Source organism: Chrysochloris asiatica, unplaced genomic scaffold (genome assembly GCF_000296735.1).
Source record: "Chrysochloris asiatica unplaced genomic scaffold, ChrAsi1.0 scaffold00092, whole genome shotgun sequence".
NCBI classification, from domain to species: domain Eukaryota; kingdom Metazoa; phylum Chordata; class Mammalia; order Afrosoricida; family Chrysochloridae; genus Chrysochloris; species Chrysochloris asiatica.
In genome coordinates this window covers 11,698,700-11,712,042 of record NW_006408610.1, presented here as the reverse complement: position 1 = coordinate 11,712,042, position 13,343 = coordinate 11,698,700, and the positions used below count along the sequence as shown (strand labels likewise).

General features: G+C 48.0%; 1 protein-coding gene across 1 annotated transcript in view; it reads right to left on the bottom strand.

Annotated features, from left to right (window-relative positions):
• The window catches only part of ITGA11 (integrin, alpha 11), a 164,904-nt gene extending 153,822 nt beyond the window's left edge, over positions 1-11,082 (bottom strand). The window contains exon 1 of the mRNA XM_006866554.1: positions 11,031-11,082. Within this exon, the coding sequence (XP_006866616.1) occupies positions 11,031-11,082 (52 nt within the window). The remainder of the gene's footprint in view (positions 1-11,030) is intronic.
• Positions 11,083-13,343: the final 2,261 nt, after the last annotated feature.

Genomic DNA, 13,343 nt, shown 5'->3' with positions numbered 1-13,343 from the left:
TGGATTTTGATCCTTCCATCTCTCCCAGCAATGATGATCTAAAATCCCATGTCTAGTGATGGCATACCCAATAAGTAAGCATGAGTTTACTGATGTTTACTTACTAATCTGTAGTGAACAATTTCACTTTTTTTCACCACATCAAAGATTTGGCTTCTAGGTGTGACTGACATCTGTCTTTCTCCCAAACCCACAGCATCTTCCTACAGATTCAAAGCTTCTTTTCACCAGTAAGCAGGGTAAGCATGGGCTTACTTGTAGTGAATAGTTTCACATGATTGTCACCACATCATGTAGTGGAACCCATGGGAAATTGCTTGTTGATTAGCATATAAACACAAATAAGCTTATCTTGCTTATTGAATATTCTGCCCCTGCCTATGACAGACCAAGAAGAGAGACCACGGTGGGCAGGTTAATTCCTAAACCCGAGGAGTCACCTTGGTTAGAAGTGTTAGCCCAGCAATGCCACTTCACATATTTGGGTCTGCAGAAAGGCCTGCAATCCCAAGTTCTGGCTTTGTAATGTGTCTGGTTGCCACTCCAGAGCCCAGGGCCAAATGCTCAGAGCTCTCTCAAATGGCTCTCAGAGTGGTCTTGGGCAGTAACTGGAGACAAAGCATTGTCTGGATTCCAAAGTTTAAAAACTGCCCCATAGACCTGGTCAGGCTTCTCAGCCACCACCTGCCTCCAGTACCTTGCATGAACCGTGTGGTCTCCCTGAGGAAAGTTCCTTAGGGAAGAGACTGTGCCTTATTTAATTGGGAATTCTTAATGTCAGGCAGTGTCTGGGCAAAGGAGGTGTGCGATCCATGGGGAAGCTTTCTCGTCTGAAAAGTGGGATCATGGAACCTTCCTTGTCACATGACAAACCCCTGGGGAGAACCGCGGGAGTAGGGCCGGCTCCACAGGTGCCACCAGCAGACAGAAGAGTCTCACAATTGGAGTAATCCTCTCCTGTGGCCATTTTGAAATTCCTAACAACTTTAGAACACAGGTCCCTGCAGATTATGTAGCTAGTGCCAATCCCACATGTGAGGTAAGTAGTGTGAATAAACTCAGAGAAGAGCAGTATCTAAAAATAAAATTACGTTATAGGACTTTGTGATTACCTTTGGTGTGGATCAGCCCTGGGCCATGAACTACAAGGTTGGTGGTTCAAACCCATCAGTCGCTCCTTAGAAGCCCTATTCAGAGTCCCTATGAGTTGGAAATGACTCAACAGCACTTAACAACAACTAGCAATCACTGAATATGAGGTCACGTGCTTGGAGCATGGCTGAATTTTTGGAAGTAGATCACTAAGCCTTTCTCCGGAGGCACCTCTGGGGTGGACTCAACTATCAGTCTTTTGGGGCCCATAAGGAGCTCTGATAGTACATTTTGCTAAGTCCTAACTACAAGGTGTTCTGGTAGTGTAGTGGTTACAAATCGGGCTGCGAACCGCAAGGTCAGCAGTTCCAAACTACCAGCTGTTCCGTGGGAGAAAGATGAGGTTTTCTGCTCCTGTAAAGATTTATAGTCTTGGAAACCCTGTACAGGGTGACTATTAGTGGGAACCGACTCCATGGCACATAACAACAACAACAACAACAAGGTGGTTCAAACCTACTAGCCTCTCCATGGGTGAAAACTGAGGCTAATTGCTCCCATAAAGATTTAGTCTTGGAATCCCCAAGGAGCAGTTCTACTCTGTCCTGTGAGTTGGGATTGAGTGGGAGCACATTTACCGTCGGCACCACCCAAAGGCTTCATTTACTTCTTAAGCATTCCTGAAACCTCACCTTTGTCAAGAAGACCTGGTCCTGCATTCCCCATGGGATCTTAGGCAAATCCTTCAGCCTGTAGGAACCTCAGTTTCTCCATCCATCTAATGGACACACTAGCACTGGCAGGACCTCTGGCCACACTTGGCCTCTTCCTGACTGGTTGAATGAATGTGGGAGACTTCTCTAGAGCTACACCCACTTGCCCATTTCATGATATTTCCTAGCCTGTGGCCTTCCAGAGTCCCAGTCGTCCTGGTCTGCGGGGAAGAAACGCGCCCTGTAAATCTGCAGAGTCAGGATTTCTGGTGGCCTGGCCCAGCTGGGTGATGCTGCTTTCTCCGTGTCATTCTGTTTGGAATCCTGGCATGTGTTACTATAGCAACTGGCCTAACTCATCCCATATGCTATGCAGAAAAAGTTCTGCCTGCTTTTCTTTTCTTTTTTTAATATTTTATTGTGATTTTGGAGAAAATTTACACGGCAAGTAGGGTCTCATTGAACAATTTCAATATAGGTTATTCAGTGACATTGATTACACTTTTCATATTGTGTGAGCATTCTCATTTCCATTCTGATTGCTCTACTTCCATTCCTCTAGTTTCCTTGGCTCCCTTTACCTTCTCATCTTTGGTCTAGAGTAAATGTTAACCACGAGGTCTCCTTCGGATGATTCTTTAGAGAAGCACAGTACTCATGGGTGATATTATTTATTTTATGAGTAACGTGTTTTTTGACCTCTAGGAATGGTTTGAGTTCCAAGTTTGAGGGGTCTATCAGGGTGATAGCCTTGCAAGTTCCTCTAATCTCTACTGATCTAGTAAGTCTGGCTTGTTTTCGAAATTTGAGTTTTGTTCTGTATTTTCTCCCTATTCTATCTGGGGCTGTCTGGTGAGTCCCTGGTCAGATTGATGGAAGAAGTAGCAGGGTACCATCTCGTTCTTCTGGTCTCAAGACAGTGAGGCCAAGACTCATTGGTTGGTTATGTGTCATGGAGTCGGTTCTAGCTCATAGTCACCCCATATATGGTTTCTGAGGCTGTTAATCTTTATGGGAGTAGACAACCTCAGCTTTCTCTTGTAGAATGGCTAGTAGTTTCCAACTGCTGACCTTGAGGTTAACAGCCCAAGTGTAGACTAGTTTCTTCTTTGAATCTTTGGTTTCCTTCCTTCTTTGCCCCAGAAGCATAGAGACCAATAGTTATATTTACGGTGGCTGCTCATAAGCTTTTAAGACCACATATGCTACACCAAACTAACTAGGATATTGAACATTATCCTTATGAGGTATGTTATGGCAAGTGTCCCCTCCTCCCAATATGTAGCTTAGTGGTTACGAATCGGGCTGTGAACTGCAAGGTCAGCAGTTCGAAACTACCAGCTGCTCTGCGAGAGAAAGATGAGGCGTTCTGCTCCTATAAAGATTAACAGCCTCAGAAACCCTGTGCAGGGTCACTGTGAGCCGGAACCGACTCCACAGCACGTAACAACAACAACAAAGCCCACAAACTCAGTAACCTCATCTCACAAGGTATTCCTCTGCCCTCATTTGCATTACCCAACCATAGACTGGCTTCTCCCATGCTGTAGGATGTGGTAACCCACCCTAGGGTACATCTTACTAGTGATAGAACAAGGGCTGAGTGGTTGGACCAAACCAGACAGGTCCTCTGCCTCTAATGACTGGTCCTGGTGCCCGAAGCTCCAACATTCACCCTTTATTTGGCCTGTTAACATGGGTAGGACGAATCAAGCTGTCATCACTCCTAGCTCGGCTTAACAATTAAGCCTGACGCTAAGGCTGGATGAATGAATTACTTAGGGGATGGGAACAGAAGGTGGGGTGTCAGGGACTACCCACCTAGGACCTGAGGATGGCCAGGAAAGTGACACCCTGGGTAGGCAGAGTGTTCTAGAGTACTGGGTACCTGGGTGTGAAAGGTAACACCTCTACTGGTCCTGACTTGGGGAAGAGAGGAAGGCAGCTTCCACATGAAGAAGCTAGATGTGAGGACTGTTTTTCAGTGAACTCCAGCTCTGAACTGACCAGTGTGAGGGAGGAGACTGTCCCATGCCTGAGCACCCCATGTAAGGTTGGCTATTGTCACAGAGGTTTCAGTTTCTCTGAAGATGAGCGATCTTGTTTCATTTTATATGCCTGCAATGCTCATTTTCTGGAAAGAGTATATCATAGATTAAGAGCACTGCATTTTGAGTCAGACTACTCCAGACACCCCCTTACTCTATTAGCCTGACTTTGGATGAACCATTTAACTTCTCTGAGCCTTTAGTTTTTCATCTTAATCTGATGATGGCAGTAGTGATTTCATATGGCTGTTAAAAGAAAACCCAGTTACCTTAGAGCCAACTCCAGCCCATGGTGACCCCATGTGTGTCAGAGTAGAACTGGGCTCCAGGAGGTTTTCCTGACTGATCTTTTTGGGAGTAGATCACCAGACCTTGGGTGGGCTCTAATCGCTCACCTTTTAGTTTGCAGCTGAAATGATATGCATGTTGTTGTTGATAAGTGCCGTTGAGTCGATTCCGACCCATAGCCATCCTGTATAGGGTTTCCAAGGAGCAGCTGATAAACTTGAACCACAGACCTTGCACTTACAATGACTTTGCAGTCTGACACATTAGCCCACAGCGCCACACCAGGACTTCAATTATATGCATGTTGTTGTTGTTGTTGTTAAGTGCTGTCGAGTCGGTTCCGACCCATAGCGACCCTGTATAAGGTTTCCAAGGAGCGACTGGTGAGCTTGAACCACCAACCTTATAGTTCAAATGGCTTTGTAGTCTGGTGCATTAACTCACAGCGCCACACCAGGACTCCTAATTATATGCATGTTGTTGTTGTTGTTAAGTGCCGTGGAGTCGGTTCCGACTCATAGCGACCCTGCACAGGGTTTCCGAGGCTGTAAATCTTTACGGGAGCAGAACACCTCATCTTTCTCCCACGGAACTGCTGGTAGTTTCGAACTGCTGACCTTGCGGTTCACAGCCCGATTCGTAACCACTACGCTACCAGAACTCCTTTATGCATAGATATTGTTAAATGAGAACTGGATTTGCCATGTTGATTTTCTCTAATATCGCACACACACAACGTTGGTTGAGGGACACTCATATGGTTGTGCTACGTTGTTAGGTGCCATCGAGTCAGCTCCCACTCGTGGTGACCCCCATGTACAACGTAATGAAACCCTGTCCGGTCCTACACCAGCCTCACAATTGCTGTTGTGTTTGAGCTCATTGTTGCAGCCACTGTGTCAGTGAGAGTTGAGAAACCACTTGGCATGGTGCCTGCCATCAATCAGTACCAAGTGATGGGCGGCCGGGATATTAACTGCTACTGCTCGTTGAGGACTTACAGCATGCCAGGCACAGCTCTAAGCATGTTGCTCAAATGAATCACATATGAATCATTTAGCCCACACAAAAGCCACAAAGTCATTATTCTCCCCATTTTACAGTGGAGGAAATGAGGCCCAGGAGGCTTATCCCGAGGGTCACTCAGCTAGAAAAGACTTGAATCCAAGTAGCCGGTTCCTGAGCTCTTGAACTGTGTTAGACTAAGACTCAGTAGGCGTTTGGTGAAGGAGGAAATGGAAGAGGGAGGAAGGGAGCAGAGGAGAATCTTCTGGGGCTTTGACTCCCTGACTGTTTCCTCCAGCTAGTATGTTGTTGTTAAGTGCTGTGGCATCTATTCTGACTCAAAGCGACTCTGTACAGGGTTTACAAGGAGCAACTGGTGGGTATGAACTACCAACCTTGTGGTTTGCAGTCCAGTGCTGATCCACAGCACCACACTAGGAGTCCAGGTAGTATAGCACACACACGTTTTATGACACTGGTCAAAAATGGTTGTGTTGTTGTGTATCATCAAATCAACTCCTACTCACAGCGCCTTTATAAGACAGAGTAGAACTGTCCATGGGTTTTTGTGGTGTGATGCTGTAGAATAAGCACTGGACTGCAATGGCAGTTTGAATCACAAGTTCAGTGGTTCAAACTCACCAGCCCCTCCTCGGAAACCCTTTATAGGGTTGCTCTGAGTCAATGACATTTGACAACAATCTTTACAGGAGCAGATAGTCAAGTCTTTCTCCTGTGGAGTGGCTCATGGACTCAAACCACCAACCTTTAGGTTAGCAGCCAAGTGCTTAACTAGTGCACCACTGAAGTTTCTAGTTCAAAAGTACACAGTATGGAAAACCTCTCTGAACGTACCCAGAGCTCATTTAATTCGGAGGGACAAGAAGACCAACTCCAGTTACTTTCCTTCCCTTCGCCCTGCTACTGGTAACAAACCTCTTGGCAATGAACTCAGAATTTGCATCATTTTGCTTTATCCCATGGGAGTGGGAGCAGTACTCTCCCTGGGCCAAAGCCTCCCTAGATCAAGCTGCCCAGACTGAGGGCTGGGGTGGTGTGGCTATGAACTGGTTGTGGAGATGGATGAAAGATTGACCCTGAAATTGAAAGCTTTCCAATTGTATGTTGTGTGTATGTGTGTGTCTGTATGTGTTTGGTGGGGTGGGGATGTCATTGGACCCCACAATTCCTTTGGAGAAACATTTCAATGATTCCAAAGCCTTAGGAATGAGGATGGTAAGATTTCATCTCTTGTACTTTGGACTCGTTGTCAGGAGGAATCAGTCCCTGGAGAAGGACATAGTACTTGATAAAGTAGAGGGTCATGGAAGAAGAGGAAGACCCCCAACAAGATGAGATGATACAGTGGCTGCAAATATAATTGTGAGGATGGCACAAGATTGGGCAGTATTTCGTTTTGTTGTGCATAGAGTCGCTATGAGTTGGAAACAACTTGACAGCACCTAACAACAACAACAACAACAGAAGCGTTGGTGTTGGTCCAGGTTGCAATGGTTTGGTGGTGGTATGGTGGGGGTCATTAAAGCAATGAGGAACTGCAGAGATATCATTATTGAAACGTATGAGTGCATTCTTTGAGCTGGTATTGTAGCCAATCCTTCCTGAGTCAGTCAGAAATCACTGCTGCCTTGGGGAGATTAGGACGGACTCATAATTTGCCTCTTTGCAATGGCAAACTTACTCAAATTTGAACCCCTTCCTGACCCATGCCAAGTAAGATCTTGAAGCTTATGATGAGATAACAATCACCAAAGTCAGACATTAGGGAGCGGGAAAAAGGCGTTATAAATTCTCCAAACTCCCTTCTACATAGCAAGAACCACGTCTGTTCAGAACATGGCTTTCTCATAAGCATTGGGAGGAGAGGATGGAAGAGAGTTCTGTACAGCTGGGAGAGGAAGGAAGAAGCTTTCATTATAGAAGGGAGAGAGGTTCAGATAGGGCAAGATTAATGTGAGACGCTGTCTGAGTTTCTCACGGGCTCACAGCCCTATGTGGGTGGTCCGGGAAAAGAAGGAGTAGCAAGGAGATAGGCATCTTATCTCTGAGGGTCCGTCATGTAATAGAGGTGGAACAGGATGAGTATGCAGAAAGAGAGTTGAGTCTCCATGTGTTGAGGGCCTGCATATGTTGTCAAAAGGTCCAGAAACCCTTCAGCTGATGGTAGCTGAGGGGCTGGGCTGGCAAGCTCCCAGAAGAGTGGGCATTGGAGGAGGCAGCCACAAACTTCCTCTCTTTCTCTGTCCTCCCCCCCTCCCCCCATAGTGCTAGTAAGCAGGCTTGGGCCTCATTAGTCTGTACATCCATGGTGCCTAGCACTGGGCTTTGCCCATACAAGGTTTTTCCTGTTGAGTAGGACTCTGGGTGGTATGGTTATGGTCCATATCCTCACCGATCCTATCTTGAAATCACAGTGACATCAAGATAGTCTCTGGCAAACAATCCTTATGTTTACACTATGATTAAGACTATGGGCCAAGTCTTTGGGGGAGTAGCTAGGAAAGTCTAGACTTACTTAGCCCCCTGACAAGTATGAAGGAGCTTCAAAAAGCCCACGGGAAAACCCCATTATCTTTTCATTCCATTTTCCCATGAACTTTTGTAATCTCCTCATATGTCTCCTCTGAGCCTCCAGTACCCCAGCACTTCTAGGCTTTTCTTATGGACCTGAGTTTGAAAGTTATATCTCTGTGTCTCCTTAGATGCCTTACTAGAGTGCTGGAGATGATGGTGATGGTGATGGAGATGAAAAATAATGGAGTTGAGTGCCTAATATGTGCCAGCAACTTTCCAAGCATTTTATGTACATTTGCTCATTTAATCCTGTGATAACTCTCTAAGTTCTATGATCAACCCCATTTATCAGGAGAGAAAACTGAGGCATAGAGTTATTTTGTCACTTGCCCATGAGCACCATGCCCTAAGTGGCAGTGTCCAGACTCATCACAGGCAGTGAGACTTTATGGCCTACACTTTACCCCCACGTTGTATCTGATCCCACGTAGTGTCCTTATGGGAACTGGAAGATAGCAGGCACTCAATAAAGACTATTTTTTGTTTCTGTTTGTAAAGAATCATTGCACTTACTGCATATATATTATGACAGTAAATTCTGACCTATAGATCTGTTCTCTTGGAAAGCCAACTATAAACATCTTTGAATTTATTTACTTCTGTTCTCTGATTTTCTTGGTAGTTTTGCCTGCCCCGTCTGTGGTTGGAGCTTTGGAAGGGTAGAGGCCTCAATGAAGACTCACCCCCAAGTTGGCCTGTGACAGGCACAGATCTAGATCTTTGGTCCAGCCAAACTGTGTTGCCACCAGCAGGCAAGCTCCCTGGTAATCCTCACATTGAGTCTCTGTGATGTGTGGACGAGAGACCAACTTCAGTTCTGCCCTGGATCCCTGAGACCCTCTAAATCCTCAGAGCCCAGCCTGACCAGAGCCAGCTTTGTGATTTTAAAATATTCACCTTTTTGTTCTCAAGTATAGGCAATCCCACTTTAAAGCCCATCCACTCTCCATACATCCTTCAAGGCCCAGATCAAATGATATTTTCTTCTCTAGGAAGCCTCCCTTGATTATGGACCTAGAACTACACTTCTCTTACTTGAGCCCTAACCCTTTGATTTCTCTGCATATTCCCTGTTGATGTGCACCACTGAGTTGATTCTGAAATGTAGCGATCTTGTATGTTTTGTTAGGCTGTAATCTTTATGGGGGGGAGGGGTCCTGGTGTGGTGCTGTGGGTTAATGTGCTGGACTGCAAAGAAGGTTTGAACCACAAGGTCGGCAGTTCAAGCTCACCAGTCACTCTTTGGGAATCCTAAATAGACAGGGTCACTATGAGTCAGAACTGACTTGGTGGCACTTAACAATAACAACAACAATCTTGATAGGAGCAGATCCTCAGGTCTTTTCTCATGGGACCTGCTGGTGAGTTTGCTGCTGACTTTCAGTTCGCAGTCGAGCGCTTAACAGTTGTGCCACCAGTGCACCTTGGCCAGACCTTGCTCTGAAGGACCCAGGTTGCATACTGCTTGGGTCCGTGACCCCAGCTTCTTGCAAGCAGATGTGGTTCCAACATTGAGATGTTTAATGCAATCCACATTTAAATCAAACTGACCAAACCAAACATAACTCAGGAATGGTTTCCTGTGTTTTAAAGAAGCTCTGAGTCACAAATCTTCACTTTAGAGTCCTTATAATGTCCCCCCCATCCACCCACATAGTCCCAGCTTGAGTAACAACATTAACAAAAAGTGATTAAAGCCTTTTGTGTGTTAAGCCCTGTACTAAGAGTGCTTTTTACACCGCCATATTTAATCCTCTTCACAACTCTATGAACTCAGAATTTCTATCTTCACTCCACAGATGAGGAAACCTGTTAGAAATGATGTATAAATTACCCAAGGTTACACAGCTGCTGGGCAGCTAGCCAGCTAGAATTGAACTCAGGCCAGATTCTAAAGTCTTTGCTCTTAGCTTTCTGAAGTCTGGACTATCCCCCGTCCCTGAGGCAGCCACTGTCCCTGGGGGTAGGTGTGGACAGAGCTACCTTCAGTCCCAGGTGGGTCTCTGGGGCCACCCAGGATGAAATCCCCTTTCTCTGTGGCTGTATTTCCTGGACATATGAAGATAGATTCTGGAGTTGTCTTCCTTCTTGTCTAACTGGACCTAAAGTGCGCTTGGCCTCCCCTGCAGCTGACTTCTAAATGTATACCCAAGAACTCCGACTCCAGCTTAATGCTTACGCACACAATTTAAACTGTTGACTCTAAGATCTGAACGAAACACCATCAGTGAGATGCTTTTCCAACGTAAGGTCTCCCAGCAGTTCTGTGACCTACAGATGGATGCCCATGATATCCAGGTCTGAGTCCTGGGTGGGGGACTTCTCCCACCGCGGCCTCATCTGATCCTTACCACCGGCCTCAGTCTCCCGTCCGGGTGCCCTCCCCCCGGGCTAGTCCCAAGCAGAAGCTCTTTCCCCAGGCGCAACCGGCCACGTCAAGCAGGGGCCAGAACAGGCTTTGCGGTCCGCAGAACAGTCGAACAGCGCCACTGGCGGCAGCCCCCACGTGGCAGATGCGGTGGGGGCGCCCAGTGCCCTGAGATCGGACCAGGGTACCCCAGTGCGGGGTCCCGGGGCCGGCCTCTCGCTCCTACCTTCGCGCCCGCCTGCTCCAAGTCCCCCAGCGCCCGGACACCTGGAGTGCATTAAGCAATGGCGCGCGCCTCGGCGACGGCGGCGGTTCCCCTCAGATTACTGAATAATTGCATAATTCTGAACGCGGATTGGGGAGCGATGCCCCGTCTCTACCTCGGGTGTCGGGTGACGATTCCGGGGACCCTGGATTGTGGAGTTGCGCGCCCGCCGCCTTCAGTCGGGCCGGCGAGGGTTCGTCACCTCCATGAGACCGACTGCTCGGGGATTCGCTGGGTGCCCGGTGGCAGGGACTCTGGGCAGCCTTGGGATCCCGGGGCGGCCGCGCCCGGCTCTGCCATGGGCACGAGGGCCATGAAGGGTGCGCCCGCAGAGGCGCGAGGAACACTGGCGTGGCCCTAGAAGGTCCCCGGGGTGCCCAGTTGGATTACCAGCCCCCGGCGTCTCAATTCGACTCCCCTCAACTCTTCTCAAACACACCAAACTCCGGGCTCTAAGTCGCCTCCGCTCCTTTCCCTCTTTTGAGAAACTTGGCGGAGCCACTACACGCAAGCAATCTCGAGGTTCCCAGGTCCCCAAGAGCAACCAAGGACTGACTAGGGAGGCGCACTGCGTCCTGCTCCTGGCAGCTGGATCCGAGGTCCCGGCGGGCTAGGGAGGGACCCCAAGAGAAAGGCGAGGTTAGGAGGGCACGTACCTGGCCACAGGCTGAGCGCCCAGGCCACCACGAGGCCCCTGGGTAGGTCCATGGCCCGCGGCGCGGTGGCGGGTGCCGGGTTCCGAGCGGTGGCAGGAGACGGCGAGCCAGAGCGGCAGCCACCTCGGCGTAGTGCCTGGAGCCTGCACTGAGCTCGGCGCTCCCCGCTCCCTGACAGCCGCGGCTCATTCAGAGGAAGTGGGAGGGCTCCAGCGGCGGGGAGGGGCGCCTGGGTATTACCAGGACTCGGGCTCCAGGCTCGGCCCCTCTGCCACTTGGTCAGACAGCGCGCTGCACTGCCTCCACGACCCCTCCAGACTTCACCTTCATTCCCTACCACACTGCTTATTTAGGATGAAACGCCTGGGAACCGCTTCACCCTTGTAACACCTCTCTCTTGCCCTCGCCACCACCCAATTCAGAGCGTGTTCTGGAAAAGTGATTTATAGTCTCATAGAACTGGCAGGATGTTTAAGGTGACCCAGGGGTACTGGCCATTAACTCAAGCTTCCCTTGGAAAAGGGGAATGGAAGTCCCCCAAAAGTTCCTTTTGAGACATCTTCTACCTCCTTGCACCCTGGGATACATGCAGGTCCTTTTTGTCGGTAACACCCCCCTAACCCTCTACCCGCATAACCCGTACACCAGAGACATTTCAAGGCCTCCTGAAGACCGTGTGTCCATTTTAACCATAAAAATGAAGCTCTTCTTTGGAAGCCAGCTGCTTTCTTTCCCAGCTCTTCTAACCACTGCAGTTAAGTTCAATGCACATTTATTGTGCAAGTTTTACATCAGGCCTCGGACCACAATCTCTGGGTGTCGAAGCTGGTCTCTCCCTCAAAGGAGACAGCCAGGCACAAGGTAGGTGACAGCTGACTTGGGAGCTGGCGTCCAGACCCCTTCTCAAGTCCTCAGGAAACTTTCCCTCACCCCCTCCTGACACCCCTCCCCCAGGTGCCACCAGGCCAGGTCCCCAGGTGTATGGTAGTATTCTCTTTTTAGCAACTTCTTCATTACGCTTGGTAGACAAACTTGACCACAATTGGTGTGATCATTTAATTAATTTTTCTCTCCCTGTCTAGAAGGAACATACCACTAAAGTAGAAGTCTTGGGTTTACCATTGAGTAGGGTCAAGAAGTGCAGCCAGACTGCTCCTTAGAGGCCAAGATGGCCAAACTTCGTCTCTCATCTCTGGACATATTGTCAGGAGCGACTAGTCGCTGGAGAAGGATATCATGTTTGGTAAGGTGGAGGGTCAGAGAAAAAGAGGAAGCCCCCCAAAGAGATGGATTGGCCAAGTGGCATCATCAATGGACTCAAGCATGGCAACAGTAGTGAGGTTGGCCCAGGATAGGGTAGTGTTTCGTTCTGTTGTGCATAGAGTCGCTATGAGTCGGTACCGACTCAATGGCACCTAACAACAACAGGGTTGCTATGAGTTGGACTCAACTTGATGGCAGTGGATTTGATGTGGTTCAGTTTACTCAACCCCTAGCCCCAGGAACATGGTAGGTGAGTGGATGTAAAGATGACTAAGAAGAGGTGGCGTGTGGGTGCACAGATGGTGTAGTTTTCTGTCAAGAGGAGGGTTGAATACTAGATGATGAGTTGGGTTTTGAGAAGGTACAGGTAGAATAACTGGCATAGTTTCTGCCTCCCTAGCATCCACTCTTCTTCTCTTTTGGACATTTCCTTGGTTTTGGCTTGTGTATTGTTACTTCTCTTATTCAGCCTATAGGCTTTGAAGGAAGCTGGGATGTGTGTGTACAGGGAATGTATGGCTCAGGGCGAATATAGCAACACATTACCATAGTTTACAGAAGGGCAATATGATAAAGGAAAAGGTTTTCTGGGAAACAAGTTTTCATGCTCTTCTGCTGTTGAACATTTTAATGTGGTTTGGACAAAAGTTTACAGAACAAATTAGTTTTCCATTCAACAAATTATACGTGCTTGTTCTGTGACATTAGTCGCACCTCCTTCAATGTATCAGCACTTTCTGGATTTGCCATTTCCATCCCCCTTCTTGCCTGTCTCTTCTTGCTTTCTGAACTTTGTTTATGGGCAAATGCAAAGTTTTGATCTCCTATGTTGATTGTTCTGAGGAGTTCGTTCCTCATGGTGGTTTGTTCACTTTCTAGGCCTGTCTATTGCTTGGCTAAAGGTGATCCTCGGAGGTAGGCTCAGTTTCAGACTTGAAGGATGTGTAAGGGCCACAGTCTCAGGGGTTCCACCAATGTCTACCAGACCAGCATGCATGGTTTTTTCAAAAACTTTTTATTGTGAACTGAGTGAAGGTTTACAGACAAGAT